Source organism: Quercus robur, chromosome 7 (genome assembly GCF_932294415.1).
Source record: "Quercus robur chromosome 7, dhQueRobu3.1, whole genome shotgun sequence".
Lineage (NCBI taxonomy): Eukaryota > Viridiplantae > Streptophyta > Magnoliopsida > Fagales > Fagaceae > Quercus > Quercus robur.
In genome coordinates this window covers 4,716,097-4,731,878 of record NC_065540.1, presented here as the reverse complement: position 1 = coordinate 4,731,878, position 15,782 = coordinate 4,716,097, and the positions used below count along the sequence as shown (strand labels likewise).

Below are 15,782 nucleotides of genomic sequence, written 5' to 3'. Positions count from 1 at the left end.
CATTGTTGGTATTTTTTAGAAACATGTGAGTTAAAAATTAAAAAAATATTACTTAAATTACCACACCAAACAACTCTTATTAATTCAGTGGCGTGGCAGAGTTTTTTGGTAGGTAAGCTTTGAGGAAAAGAATACAACAAAGTTAGCGGCTCCGTGAGGGACCCATGGGGGTTGGTTGAAAGCCTTAATTCTGATCATAGGATTGTTATTTCTATCCCACGGTTGAGAACTCGCAACGTGGCATCACTAATGCATATTTAGTCTTCATTTGGTGGGGCCCGGGTTGGGTTATTAGTAGAAGGATAAAAGTTGCTGCACGCAAGCCGTAAACACGCACAAGACAAATTAAAACAACTGATTGGGTCAAGAAAAGTTAACGGATGCCTTAATAAAATATTTTAGAAAATTTTAATAAAAAATATATATATTTTTTTTACAACTTTTTTGAAAAAAAGTTGTAAATAGTATCAAAAAGTATAATATCAATTGTCAAATACACACTTAATATTAAAATCTTTTAGTACGTGGCTATAGGATTACTCGAGTAAAAAAATTCCATACTATATATTTTTTTTGTAGAGATTTAAGGCTTTTTTTTTAATTTAAAATGAGACTGTTTTTTATTGTTTGTCTAAAAAAAATGAGACATTAAAAAAAAAAAAGGCAATAATTTTTGTCTATTATTTGATTTATTTCGGACCATGGTTATGAAAATGGTTAACTGATATGGTTGGTGGAGGTTGAAACTAAAATATTGAACTCTCAGTTAGGTTCTAGTAGATCCTCAATCCCAACAAATATATATTATGATGGCTCACAATATAAATATATTTTTTTATACATATGAAGTATTTGATGATAAATATTGAGGAGTTACAAGTTATGAAATTGTTGTAAGAATTATTTATTTGAAAGGTTTTTTCCCACACCCCAATATTAGTGAATTCCACTTATTGAGTTATCTCACCCCCCTTTATTTCCCATTACAGATACATTAGAGGGATTATTGGAGTAGAGATTCTTGGGAGACAGCAGTTACGAACTATTTTGTGGAACTGAGGATTTTATTATTATTTTTATGGCATTAAACATTGTATTAGAGAATTATTTTGAGGATGTTTTAGTTTTGGTGGATTAGAGTTCCGACATTTGTGATGAGATTTAAGGTTGTTGGTTTCTTTTATTTAATATTTTTATGGGTTATTCAAATTAAATAGACTTTTATTACTTATGATTTTAGGGCGTTACAACCATCATCACTGTTCATGCTTTTGCCACTGCCATCACCATTCCCATTTCCATCGTTTGTTAACAGTATTATGTGAAGATTTAGATGCATTGAATAAAGAAAAAGAACCACCTATTAACACTTTTATGTGAAAATTCAGAGGCATTGGAATGAAGAGAAAGAAAAGATAAAGTAATGTACTCTAACTTGTTAAATAAACTTATGTAATTATGCTGAAGACTCTTTTTTCGCCTCACATGGCATTACTTCATTGGCAACCTACGCCACGTCAACATATTATTGATTTTTTGGGTAAATCTCTTTAAAACCCAAAATAAGCTTATATCTCATGAATTGGGCTCACATGGCCCATAAGATCCTTACTTTAAGAGGCGGATTCATGGGCCACATTTCCTCTTCATCAATTGGTATCATAACCCCACGACATCATCAACATCAATATATGGATCGGGTTTAAGCAATGAATCGAGCAATGAATCGAATCTCACAGCCTATATTACCTCTCTTACACTCATGGCAAGCGGCTTCTTCAACAGAAGCCCATATTTACGCAAAATGACAACAAAACCCAAGGTATGTCATCTCATCTTTGGCTTATAATCCAAGCTCATGAGTCTTCTTGGGGAAACTTTGGGAGTCGTGGTTTGGAGGGCCAAGAGGTATATTCAGTAAAGCTCCAGGGTTTAAAGTTGATAAAAGAAACATGTTGCTTGGCGTGTCTTCTCCAACTCCCTAAACTCTGATGAGTTTATGTGTAACGGGTAACATATGGTAAACATCTCTTATCACATAGCACTTAAAATGATAAAATTTCCCATTGTTCTTTTCCTAAAATTTAATATTCATCATATGATAAACACTCAAAAACTCCAACCATCTAAATGTTGAGAAAATAACTATTCATTCAACCTATAGCTGTTCCTATACAAATTTAGAAATTTCATGATATTATTCTATATAAACTATATTACGACTTTTAGCTAAAATCCAATTTAAACACATAGCCTAATCTGATTGACTGTTTTTAATTTTCAAATACATAAAATATTCATGATATCTCTAATACCTAGCTACTGTCTGCCACAATCAGACCAAATATTCCTCTGCTAGCCGCTAGTGCAGAGCATTAAATGCTCTTCTTGCTCACCAAGAGTAAATCACAACACAATGAGACCTTGACTAAATCTCTAAAACTTCATTAACTTTCAACCAATCATTCTATTACTTACTAAAAATGTGTTGTAATAGAATCTTGAATCAAAAACACAAACACATACACCCAAAGAAGGAAACATTTCCAGCAGAACACTAGTCAGTGTGTTCAGCACTTGACACTTGGCTAAAAGTGATATCATCAGTCATTTAATGCCCAAATCCCAGTAGCCTGACATTTGACCTCATCTACTTCTGCCCCAAGCAACAGCTGTCTTATGATAGCTGTGACAGCTTTTCCTGACAGTTGGGACAGCCTTTTCAGAATAGCTGTAACAGCTGATCCAACAACCTTAACATTACTAATTTTCCTCATTTGGCTAAAAATTAAAACCAACTAAAGAAACTATCTTTTTCTAGTTAAAATACTTTCCTTTTTGCTGCTTTTTCCTCTAGCAGCTATTACCCAAAACAGCAAAAATACCTTAAAGCTAAACATACCATTTTTAGCCAAATCTTAGGATGAAATTTCTAAAAATTCATTGCTGATTAGGACAGATTTTGGCTGAGATTATTTGCTAAAAACCCCCCTAAAACTCAACTATAAATATAGTCCCTCATCAACACACTAAAGGACACCAATAGAGAAGAGCAACTCTCTCATAAACTTCTCTATTCTCTCACCCTCTAATTATCTTCTTAAGCTCTTAATGAAGTTTTGAGCTTCTGAGTTTTTAGTTTCCAAATTAGGAACTAAACTCTTCAGCCCTTAGCTCCTAAATGTCCTTCACAAGCTCTATTCCATCCTCCAGCAAAAAATCCTAACAGTAGCGCTAAACACACTATAACATCATTAGTCTTATACTCATTCTCTCATTCTCCATATTCAGAAAATACATTTATCTTACAGCTCCTATCTCCAAATACCTAAACACATCTGCATACTCTTCTCTTACAAAATCTTCCCTCTTGGAAAGCAATCTCTACAACTTCTCTAGCAGTTATAATATCATATTTTTACTATCTTTAACCTCCATATCTCTCATACTTCCATATATCATACATATTACACTTACTACATCCCACGAAACATCTATATCTTTTACCATGTCCACACTTCTCAAGAGATATCAAATGCTAAAACTAAAAGCCCTTCTTATGGAAGACATAAACTTCTAATACTGAAGCCCTTCTCCTAGAAGGCACCAAGTCTCATATCAAAACCCTTCTCATGGAAGGCACAAATCTATCTTACATGAAGCCCTTCTCTTAGAAAGCACAAATACATCTTATAAAAACCCTCCCATGAAAGGTAATCTTATTCATAGTTTCACAACAACTAAAAGAGTATTGTCAAGGGGGAAACTCATTTAAGTGCATGATAAGAGGGGCAAGCTTAATCAGCCTCTACACACAGCTATACATACTCTCTCTCCCTCTAGTTGCACCCATTTTTCCTCTTTAATCTTGAAGTTATCAGGGCAAACTGCCTCTCCACCGCTGGGAGTCATTCTGCTAGAATATTATCAACTTACTGATGCTATACAACTGGAGCTACAAATCATACAAAGATAAGTGACCCTACTTCCATATCTTTAAATTTACATCATTGAGTACATAATTGCTTCACCTTTAAATACATATTACTTTATTACAATTACTGTTACAACTATTAATCAAAGCTATTATATCAAACACATATTACATATTTATTCAACCATTATCATAATTCTTAAACTTTGGCTTTAATGGTTTTGTAGGCTTAAAAGTATGCCAGTAGCCATTGGGCCACGTGGCCCAATGTTGAGTTCCGGATGCAACTCCCCAAACACAACCCTGGCCAAGCAAGGTTACCCCTCTGGCGGACAACACGTGGCCAAGCTCCAAAAAAAGGCTCCCGAACAACTTAATCATATGTATTTCCTTCTCTCATTCATTACATTTCTCTTTTGTTTCCCTTCAATGAAGAGTTTTTTTTTTTTGTGTGATTATTTCTTGATTTTTAAGAAAATAATAAATTACATTGAGAAGTCAAATGAATTTAAGAAAATATATTTTCTTATTGAAAAAGCAATTATCCTAAAGTTATCTTTCATGTGTCCCAATCCATTGCTCAACATGTTTACATAAAATATATATATATATATATATAAAATGAATGATCATCAAGAAAGAAAACTTTTGCTTCAAAGTTTAAGACCCAAAGGCACAGTTGGCCCAACCCACACCTAATCCCTTCAAAATTTCAAATCCAAACAATTACTTAAAGGCCGTTAAAGTCGTTCAACAAAAACCGCCACACATGGTCCAAAGTCCAAAATCCAAATCCATACCTATGACCTAAACCCACCACAAAACTAATAACCCAAAAGCCATAACTTGTCTCCTATGAATAACAAACTGCTTTTATGTTGATTCAAACACACAAGAACACAATTCATAACTCATAAGACAAGAACTACAAACAAAGTGATGCATAAAAGCAATGAGACTATTGCATCCACATTTTTATTTCCACTCTTTCATATTCTCTAGCTTTTAAATGTGAACATTTTATTCTCATTTTTTTTTTAAATATTATTGTAAATAATTGTAAGAAGATATTATCAGGGTAAAAAAAACCATATGAAAACCAAAATTAATTTAAACCACCCAATTACCCCTAAACTCAATCAGAACATCCTCACCAAATCTAAAACAACGTGTTTTAATTTGAAGCTAATGCCAACAATAAGGGAATGATTTAGGTTAAATAGAAAAAGGAAAAACTATAAAGAAAATAAAGATAAATATTCAAGCTATGGCTATCAATCCCATAACAGTTATAGAAAATAAATGCTAAATAATTCTTGGATGGGATTAAGAACCTTGCTTCATGTGACAAACAGTCACCAATTAGTCTCTTAACACTCAGTGCCACAATTTTATGGTGTTAACATTTTGAAAGTTAATTTGCTTATTCAAACAAATTGTTTTGAAAGTTAAGTTGCTTATTCAAACACAGATTGTTACCATCGTATGGGGATAGGAGATTCATCTTTTTGCTGAAAATGGATTCAATGATGCTTGAATTTCTTCTAGTGTTCGCCCCTTGGTCTCAAGTACCAACTTTGCTATGAACAGAACAGTTAAGCCACATATGCTTTAGAATATGAGGAATGTTCCTGATAAACAGTAGACATAAATTTAAAACTAAGGTGATCATATTGCAATTTGTATCTAATATAACAACTCTATGAAGAGACAAGACTGGTTTGGCATTACTTGCTATCCATTAGAAAGTTAAAAACATATGATATAATCCAAGAACCTAACCAACTAACCAATGTCACAAGGCTACCTGTTGTGCCCTTCATGTTTATGGGACATATCTGAGACAGAAACCACTCCATTCAGTCAATCATAGACCTTCATGGAAATTATTTGACAATAAAAGATGAAGTTTTAAGTCTGATAAGGTAAATCTACCTCTGACATTATAAGCCAAGGAATTCCTCCCATGCCTAATGAGAAAGATCCAGTGTACACCTGATTGCAGAACCAAACAGATAAATTCAACTTAAACAATCTTTAAACACCAAGAATTTGGCTTAAATCAACAGTTAACATCAACAAGGGTATAAGGTTGGAATTGTGACCCTCAAGCCAATTGCACCATTAATATAGATTGAGAACTGTAATAGATAACTAAAATCAAATCATAAAGATGCACAACTTTATGCAAGACCTTCTACAAATACTCATGCTTCCAAAGCAGCAAGAAGTATTTCCAGATTGCTACTAACTGGTTAAATACAACCAAAGGTAATGGTAGTAAATGGCTTTAGTTTAATTATCTTTAAAATTAATAGGACTACCACACTCAATATTCGAAGACCATGGAGAAAATGACAAAAGTTGGAGAAAAAAGCAAAATTAAAACTTTTCATGGACTGTTCTTCCTTTGGTTATATTATAAGAACAAAAAACTGTCCTTGTGATAATTTCGACACCAGTACACCAACAAGTGCTAAAATTGGCGTGGTCTCAATCCATGATTGAAGATCCTGCGCAATTGAAGCTTTATTCTTTTAAGAAATATCAAATAAACGGATGAAACTAGATTTCAAGAGAAATAGATTTTTCTCAAGAAAAGACCTGCAAGAAGAATGACAATCCCATAAGCAAGCAACTTAAGCATGTTCCTGCTGTAGAAACCTGTGAAGATAGTGGGATTCAAACTTATTTTCATTCAATTCCATCACACAATAGAGATGTCTCAGCCTTCTTACCAATTGAAGTGGTCGTTGTCTAGATTTATCTATCAAAATTATCCCCAATGCCGTCAATGGAATCTGTAAAAAATCATCTTAATCACTTAAAAAGAATTAAGCAAAGGCAAAAGTTGGATTACACAAGAGACTCAAGAACCTAAACAATGACCATTGCTATGGTCCCAGTATTACTTGAAAACCCTGTCAGTGACAAAGTATTCCTCTATTCAACTTCCATTACTTGTTAACTATAGGTAGCATTAAATAAGGGGAAAAATAATAAAAAGAAAAAAGAAAATCCTTTTTTGACAAGCTGATATGAATATAGCACTTGCATAAAATGCTATTCCATTGACTCCTCCAAATTGTTGTAGTACCATCAGGACAAGTCCAACCTAACCTACTTTTATGTTAGCAACTAAAAGATCAAATCTTTCTAAAGAATGAAACATGCAACCAAGATTATAATAGAAAAGCTTACAATGAGTGAATTGTTAGGCTTTGTGGAGTCTAGTTGTGTTTGATCCGGATTATGACCTAACCCCAAATAATATTGTTATAGTTTTTTAATGGGAAATTTTCTGAAGCTTAGTCCATGGAATAGAGGCCTGGGCCGATAGACCCAAGCCATAGCGTTCTTGGGGGTCTCGGGGGCAACGCCCTCGGGAAAAAAAAAAATTGGCCCGTTTTTGTAGCCCATTGTGAATCTTGTGCGCAGGATATAAAAACTATTGTTTTGGAGATTAGGGTTTGATGTTGTTTTGAGGGAGAAAACTGTACTACCGCACTCTTTATTTTTCCCTAAGAATAGTGAAATTCCTACAACTTTGTGGACATAGGCAAATTGCCGAATCACGTTAATATTGTCTTGTGTGCAATTATTTTTCTTTGGCGTATATTTTTTTTTTCTATTTTTACATCTCATAGATTTGGGAATTTCGTACGTATTCCCATCATGAATGAGCATATTTCCATTGGAATAAGTCAAGAATACTAGCTTTAGAAAGCCGTTGAAGGGTTTTCGTGTACTCCTGTAAAATTATTCAAAAACATGTCAATACTTGTTTTTAAGCAAAATTTTTGGGAAAAATTCAAGACTGTGTTGAAGGATGTAATTTTGCTGGTTAAAATGGAAACAAAGAGTTATTTTCTCATTGATGTCTATAGTCCAGAAGTTACTCTAATCTCAGCAGTTTCTTGAGAGATATCAGTGTTTTGCCCCCTAAGGTGCTGTAGAGCAACTTCACACTCTTTCTTTCAACCAATTTTTGCCTATTAAAAAAAAAAATCATATAAGCATGTCAATCAATTCTTAAATTTACTTTGCCACTTTATAGCATTTAGACATGTATGTCAAATCACATCTACTTGGCTAAAAAGAATAATGCAAATGGCAAATGGTTAGGAAAACTTTAACTCTTTTCTTTTTTTTTCAAGTGCATTATCTTGAGAGCACCTTTTGTTAGAATAGTCACTTGTGAATGGTGTGGTTTGTTATAAGTAGTGAAGTATCACATTAATCAATATCAATATCAATCAATCAATATATATATATATATGTGTGTGTGTGTGTGTGTGTGTGTGTGTGTGAGAGAGAGAGAGAGAGGGCATGAGGTTATGTCATATGGTGTTCTATTAGAGCAACTTTTGCATTTGACCTTCCATATCACCTCTTGAAAAATGGAATTTTAACATCTTTTTTGAAATTGAAAGGATGCGGGTTATTTAATAGCTTCAGCAAAAACCATTGAACCAGTTCACCTCTCTCTCTCTCTCTCTCTCTCTTAACTATTCAATTCCCAATAATTTTTTTTAAGAAACAATTTCCATTTAAATTTAATGCACACAATTGTGTTTCTTTATAAATCAACATCTACATCTATCTTTTCCCTTTCAAAAAAAAAAAAAAATCTATAACCTTTGTATCTGGCTAAATTGGTGTAAGGGTTACGTGGAGAATAAAGAGAGAGCCTCTCTATCTACAATCAATCAATCAATCAATCAATATGTATAAAGAGAGAGCCTTTCTATCTACAATATTCCAAACTCCCTCATTAGTCTCTCCAGTCCACAACTCTCTCCTCTTGATGTCTCTTAGCATACCTAAACCATTCCTCAATTACACAAACCTATGGCTTTTCAGCTCTTTCTATTCTACAAATCAGTCTCCACTCTTACGGTATTTGACATACATTTGGTCTTACCCTTAACCTTGAATAAATGGCTTCAAAGGGTTTCAAATATACCACCGAGGTGCTCTCCACGCTTTTCATCGATTTCACCAGGTTCATAAATCTCTCTATCTCTCCTTCTCTAAAAATCCAAATGTTATGCTCTTCTCTTTCTCATTCAATTTTTGAAAAGAAAAAAAAAAAAAAAAAAAATCAGATTATGAGCTTCTTTGAGAGTCTTGGGGATTCTATAGGGGAAGGCTTTGCCGACGCCAACCCTTGAAACTTTGTCTCCAACAAAGCACATCAAGGAGCTTTTATTATTATTATTATTTATTATCCGTATGTACTCCTACCTGTATTCTCTGTTTATTAGCACCTCAGAAATTTTTATTGAAAAATTTCCTACCAAATATCATTGTATTCTCTATTTGTCTTTTAACGTTGTGAATTATTCTAGGAAGAAAGCGCTAATGCAAAAGATTGACGGTCGACCTGTTAAGCTAAAGAAAGAAGCTTTGTTTGGGTTTTTTTAATGCTATATAGTTAAATTCCTACTTGGCAGCTCTAATGTGTCAATGGCTATATGGGAAAAATCTTTTTCAATAGCTCTATTTTGTCCCAATACCTTTTTTTATATGCCATACCAATTAAGAAAAGACAAATGACCAAGAGCAATCTTTGAAATTCCTAGAGCCACAGATGTTTGTCACTTGCATGAGTTACCTTATGGTTAATAAACTTGCTATATTTGACATGACCTTGAATCATATTATGATGAATATTTGGGTCATTCACAATTACAAGTTGCTCTTGAAATTTTGTCCTCCTCAAAATTTTCTGGCTTCATAGGCATAACCTTGGTTGATGTGGTTTCCGAAGAGCTTTTCTACACATAACAAATTTCTAGTAATCGTATTGTTTGTGCCTATCTCAACAGTATAGGGTATTCGTGGTGCGATTTGGTGTGGTTTTGGGCCATTTTAAGTACTACATTTTGCGATGTGGTTTAACCAAAACCATAACCGCACTACACCTCAATTTGGTGGTCACATGTGTGGCAAGGTGCAATTTGGTCGGTTTTGAGATGGTTTATTTTTTAAGAAGTCATGAGCAATTTTTAATTTACTATTAATAATTATGACAATTTGACAGTAATTTTTTTTACAAAATATAACTTATGTTATAAAAAAAAGTAACACAAATATATACAAAACAAAAAATATTTCATGACAAATTGACAGTAAACTAAAAGTACTACAAACATATTATATACACAATATATATATATATATATATATATATTAAACTTTTGATTTTGTGAGAGTATGAGTATGAGATGGAGAAGTGAATGATGTTTTGAACTTTTGATTTTGTATTTAATCAAAACGGAGTCATTTTAACATGAAATTAGAATGCACTAACACTAGACTGGCCACTTACTTCATATAATATTAAATTGTTATGTATATTTAATATAAAATAAATATATATATATGGGTGAAGTGCGGTGCGATTTTTTGTGGTTTTCTTATCATAAAACCATACCTCTTTTTTTTGAGAAGATATCATAAAACCATACTTCGTACCACACAATGCAATGCGGTTCATTATGATTTGTGGTGTGATGTGTTTACTTCATTTTGCAAGTGGTTTTGGTCGGTTTGGGTGTAGTTGTGCGGTTTTGTGAACAGCCATGCTTCCTAAATTATTAGTGAGCAGTCTATTCTCATAGATTAGGAGGTAAAATGTAATTTTACTTATTTCACCAAATCATTAAAAGAAATTAAAAAAAAAAAAGTAGTATTTTTTTTTTAATGATTTGGTGCCAAAAAAAAAAAAACATTAAATAGATGGAGAATAAGCGGGGAATATCTTTGCTACAATACCATAGTTGTACCCCAACTCCACGAAAGCACTAGTGGGCAAGGGGTCGGGGACATGGTTTTGTTTTTTCAAGCGCCACCCATCCCATTTTTGGATTCGACCTTCATCCCCAAACCACATGGAAATGGGTCCCTTGACCACTGTCCTTTGTCGTTCAACAGCAAGTCTAGCTAAAATATGTATAATTTTTTACATTAAGAACTAGCTTCTCCATATAAAAACATGAGAATTCTATATGCTGTAATCTAAACAAAATATCATTAAACTTGTTTAATTTCACATCTGACAACGGAATGAAACCCCTTTTGTTAATGTAAGTAGCAACTAGAAATTTAAAGAACCATGATATGTCAAGGAGTTGATATCCTATCATCAATCACTGCCGGTTTTTCAACTGAGCATGAATAATGGTCGAGGAGCTACCAATTTCATCTTGTGGACCACATTTGGTTGAAGCCCAGCAACATAGCTATTATCTTCCATGAAGTTATGATTAGCCCAAATTCTTTATACAAATTAAATGGGTACAATTGTACAAAATGTCATAAAAGACCAATTCTTCCAAGGAGAGTCAAATTGGTCAATAACGATGGATTAATAATCAGGTTGGAGTCGTACAGTGTCAAAACTAGAAAGTGGCAATATATCCTAGAGTCTCAAAATGAAAATGGCATAAAATTTGGGCAATGTGGATGATGGGTTTCAGTCATGTTGTCAATTATGTCAAGCATGGCATGAAAGAGTGAGTGAGCTCACCTCTCTTAGCTCCAAAGTTTGTAGAGTTCAACACAACTTCAAGTAAATCAGCAAAATTTCATTTTGGTTGAGTCAATATTGCAGCTAAACCTTAGTGACCTCCAGTGCCATTTAAAAAGAAGTCAAAAATGGGAAAGAAAATGTTTTATTACTGCTGCTATATTGACAAGAGGGTCATTCCTAAACGACTCCAAAAAGTAGTAATCTGTGATACTGATCAAAGTGTAAATGGATTCTTTCAGCATTTGATGCAGTCCACATGACTACTTTTCAATTCACAATCTTTGTTTAGCTAACGAAGGCTTTTTGCTCTTTTCAATTATTATATCTTAGCAGGAGATACAGCAGCATGGGGATTAGAGAAACAATATTCATACATATCAAAATAGTTTAGTTGATTGGAAGAGGAGCACCATTCCATTCCTTGAGGCAATCCAACATTGGATCAATGAGCTTTCCCTGAGACATAGCTGTGAACACCTTGTCAAAATCCTCACCAGAAGACCTGGTCTTTTCCCCAGTCAGCAATTCAGTCCCTAACTCTTCCCTCACAAACCTGTACAACGGATATGATCTGCATTCCTTAATCCTGTTTGCAATTGCTGGATTTCCACTCTCAAACGCAACTCTTGCACTCTCTACCTCTTTTGGCAGGACGGACTTCACTTCTTCCTCGAAAGCTACAATCTTTTGAAAGATAGATGTGCTTTCATTCTTCTCAAGATTGCCATTTCTCAATGCGTGTTCAACAAGTACTTGCCTCAGTTTTTGCATCAATGGATAGGTAGCACTGCAGGGGTCATCAACATAGGCAAATACGTATTCCCGATCAACAACGTTGAGCAAATCCTTCTCACAGAATCTGGATGGGTGAAGCTCTCCATTATCACCAGTTGCTAGAACTCTCTTAGCCACTTTGCTTACAGTATTCTTGACAGCGGTCTTCAAATTTTCCTCCAAATGCCTCAAATCAATTGCTTGGCATAGTGCTATCAAAAATGTGGAAGACATGAGCTTCAAAATATCAACAGCTTCTTCTGTTTTCCTTGAAGAGATCAATCCCAATGAGTTCACATCTTGATTGTGCTGCTCAGCACTTTGGACATGGCTAGTAACTGGATTTGCCAGATATTGAAGTTCAGAACAATAGGCCGCCATGGCAATTTCAGCCCCCTTGAAACTATAATCCAAACTTGGATCCCTACTACCATAAAGATTTGATGGCAACCCATTGTTGTAATAATCATTGACAAGCTCAGAAAATTGTGCAAACATGAGTTTTCCTATGGCTGCAATAGCCAAACGTGTGTTGTCCATTGAGACACCAATTGGGGTCCCTTGGAAGTTACCACCATGCAAGGCCTTGTTCCTAGAAACATCAATCAAAGGGTTATCATTTACCGAGTTAATCTCCCTTTCAATCGATTTGGTTGAGTATCTGATAACTTCAATCTGTGGGCCAAGCCATTGAGGAGAAGTTCTGAGAGCATAGCGATCTTGTTTTGGCTTCTGCAGGGGATCTATTTCATGTAACCTCTCAGATTCTTTCACATAAGCGCTTCCATCTAAAATGTGCTCCATAATAGCTGCAGCTTCAATTTGGCCAGGATGGTGCTTCAATTTGTGTGTCAAATGGTCGGTAAATTCAGGCTTTCCCTGCATTACTTCTGCGAAAATTGCTGATAAGATTTCTGACAGAAGAGTTAGAAGGTTGGCCTCGAAAAGAACCATAGAAGCCAAGCCAGAACCAACAGCTGTGCCATTCACAAGAGCAAGGCCTTCTTTTGGCTGTAACTCAAAGAACCCGGAATTGATACCAGCTAGTTGGAAGGCTTGAGCAGCATCAAGGGATTCACCAGAGGGTCCAACGGCTTTAGAATTGGGGCGGCCAGTTAGCAGTCCAGCAATGTAGGATAGAGGGACAAGATCACCAGAAGCAGTGATTGTACCGCGAAGTGGCAAGACAGGAGTGATGTTTTGGTTGAGGAACTTGGTGATGGCCTCCAAGACTTCAAATCTAATGCCTGAGTATCCTTGGAGAAGGGTGTTGATCCTCACTAGCATTGCAGCTCTTGTTGCTGAGTGAGACAATGTGTGGCATGTCTCTGTTCCATTGCCAAATATTCCAGCGTTCAAAAATCTGCAACGACAACATTCATCATTTTAGATTAGACATGATAAAATGATCGTTTCATAAATTTTGAAACAAAAAAATACTCACTATGGTATTAAAATAGATGGGGGTGATTATTAAAATTAAATGACATGGATTTTAATGAAACAAAATAAACAGAACACTTTTGTTCAAATGTCTCTAGCACCTAAAATATATTCAGGTTGGCCAAGAAGGTGAGTTTAGATTTTAAAAATTAAAAAATTATGAGTTCAAATTTTAGGGGTAATTGGAATTAATAAAGGTGTGGAAGAAATCCTTCTAAAATTGGAGGAAATTCTATCCTTTTAGTAAAAAAAAAATTGGAGGAAAATCTAGATGAATAATATTTATGTTTTTGAAAACACTTAAATTTATTTTGAGAGAATGGGTATAAAGGAAAAAAATTAACCATGATGTGATGATTGCCCTCCATAAAATATGGTTAAATTAATTATTAATTTCTTCACCATAATGATAGGGTTTGAATAGTTTGATATCACTCCAACAACTATGATATGGTTAATTAATTAAAAACTATCATAACACATTTAAAAGTCTAACCAAACCCTCAACCGCTTTTGTGCCAAATAAGAGCTCAACAATTTACCCCAAAAAGAAACATGGAGTTTCTGATTAGGTTAGGTGATCAAGAATATCAAACATTCCTGACTCAAAAGTGTAGCAGAAATAAAAATTTAGAGAAATTAAAATATATATATATATATAAATCAAAATTATTTGTTATGACACGGTCTATTTCATTTTCAATTAGTCTTAAAAGCTCTTTTATTTTCAAGTCTTAACATCAATTTACATTTTCAGTTACTCTTAAATATTTTTGAAAAAAAAAATTAGCATTTTTGAGTTAATAAAAATAATTAATATATTAATTAGTTTTTTTTATATCATTTGCTTGTATATTTTATATATTTATATACAAATAACATTATTATTTATATTATTTAATTTTTGTAATTAATTAATTCAATTAATATAGCCTCTTATATAAGGAGAAATTCTATAATATATATATATATATATATTTGAAATTACTTTTCCTGACACCACCGCTCTCCCGTGTCAACTCACAAATACTGCACCGACTCAGTTCGACCGAGTCAACTCAGCCACCGAAAGTTTCAAGCTAACGTAAAACTAAAGAAAAAGGTGTACATAAAAGTTATAGCTCACCTTATCAACTCGGTCTGAAGAGCTCCACCTTGCTTGGTTCGCCTATGAGAAGTAGCACCAAACCCAGTAGTGACACCATAGCTATCTTTACCCGACTCCATGCTCTCCATAACCCAGTCACTGCTGGCCTTCACGCCAGCCCTTTTTGACTCGGAAAGCTCCACCTCGACTCGTGACTCCCTCATGGCTATCGCAGCCACCTGTGATATCGTCAAGGTCTCACCTCCGAGCTTCACCAATGGCTTCCTGAACTCGGCCACCATGCGCTTCACCTCGTCTAAATGAGACCCTTTGAGTGACTCAGCAGCCACACCCCAACTCAGCGAGTCATGGCTAATGCAAAGACCCCCCTCATCACTGCTTTTGTTAACATTGGTTCCCATGTCGACGAATGACCCAATTGAAAGAGAGAAATAATGGCAAGAAAAAAACTGAGTTTTTGGGGTTTGAATGAAAAGTATAGGAAATCTTGCTCACTAGCTTAGGCAGGTTTGTAAGGATTTCCTGGTTTGTGAAGAAGGGTTGTGAGGCTTAAATAGCCAACATAACGTTGGTAACACGTTATTAAAATAACGTTGTTTGTATTTTTTAATAACACATGTAGACAAAAAAATATGTAAAAAAATATGTAAGCTTGCTAAAACTATCATACCAAACCACTCTTATTCAGTGACGAGGCAGAGGTTTTTGGTAGGTAAGCTCTTTAAGTAAAAGAATACAACAAAGGTGGTGGCTCCGTGAGGGACCCATGGGGGTTGGTTGAAAGTCTTAATTCTGATCAGAGGATTGTTTTTTCTATCCCACGGTTGAGAACTCGAAACGTGGCACCACTAATGCACGTTTAGTCTTTATTTGGTGGGGCCCGGGTTGGGTTATTAGTAAAAGGGTAAAAGTTGTTGCACGCAAGCCGTAAACACGCACAAGACAAATTAAAACAATTGATTGGGTCAAGAAAAGTTAACGGATGC

At 34.6% G+C, this 15,782-nt stretch overlaps 1 protein-coding gene and 1 pseudogene across 3 annotated transcripts in view; both read right to left on the bottom strand.

The window, feature by feature from the left end:
• LOC126691855 (phenylalanine ammonia-lyase) overlaps positions 1-15,351 on the bottom strand; it is a 36,423-nt gene extending 21,072 nt beyond the window's left edge. Inside the window, exons 1-2 of one of the 3 annotated variants that reach the window (XM_050387092.1) lie at positions 14,815-15,335; positions 11,598-13,608 (exon numbers count right to left, since the gene is read on the bottom strand). In XM_050387092.1, coding sequence (XP_050243049.1) covers positions 11,859-13,608; positions 14,815-15,197 — 2,133 coding nt within the window. In that variant the 5' untranslated portion in view covers positions 15,198-15,335 and the 3' untranslated portion in view covers positions 11,598-11,858. Of the gene's footprint in view, positions 1-11,597; positions 13,609-14,814 lie in introns of those variants that run through there. The other 2 variants (XM_050387094.1, XM_050387093.1) reach the window with 2 other exon arrangements.
• Positions 5,435-11,195, bottom strand: LOC126693775 (sugar transporter ERD6-like 5; annotated as a pseudogene).
• Positions 15,352-15,782: the final 431 nt, after the last annotated feature.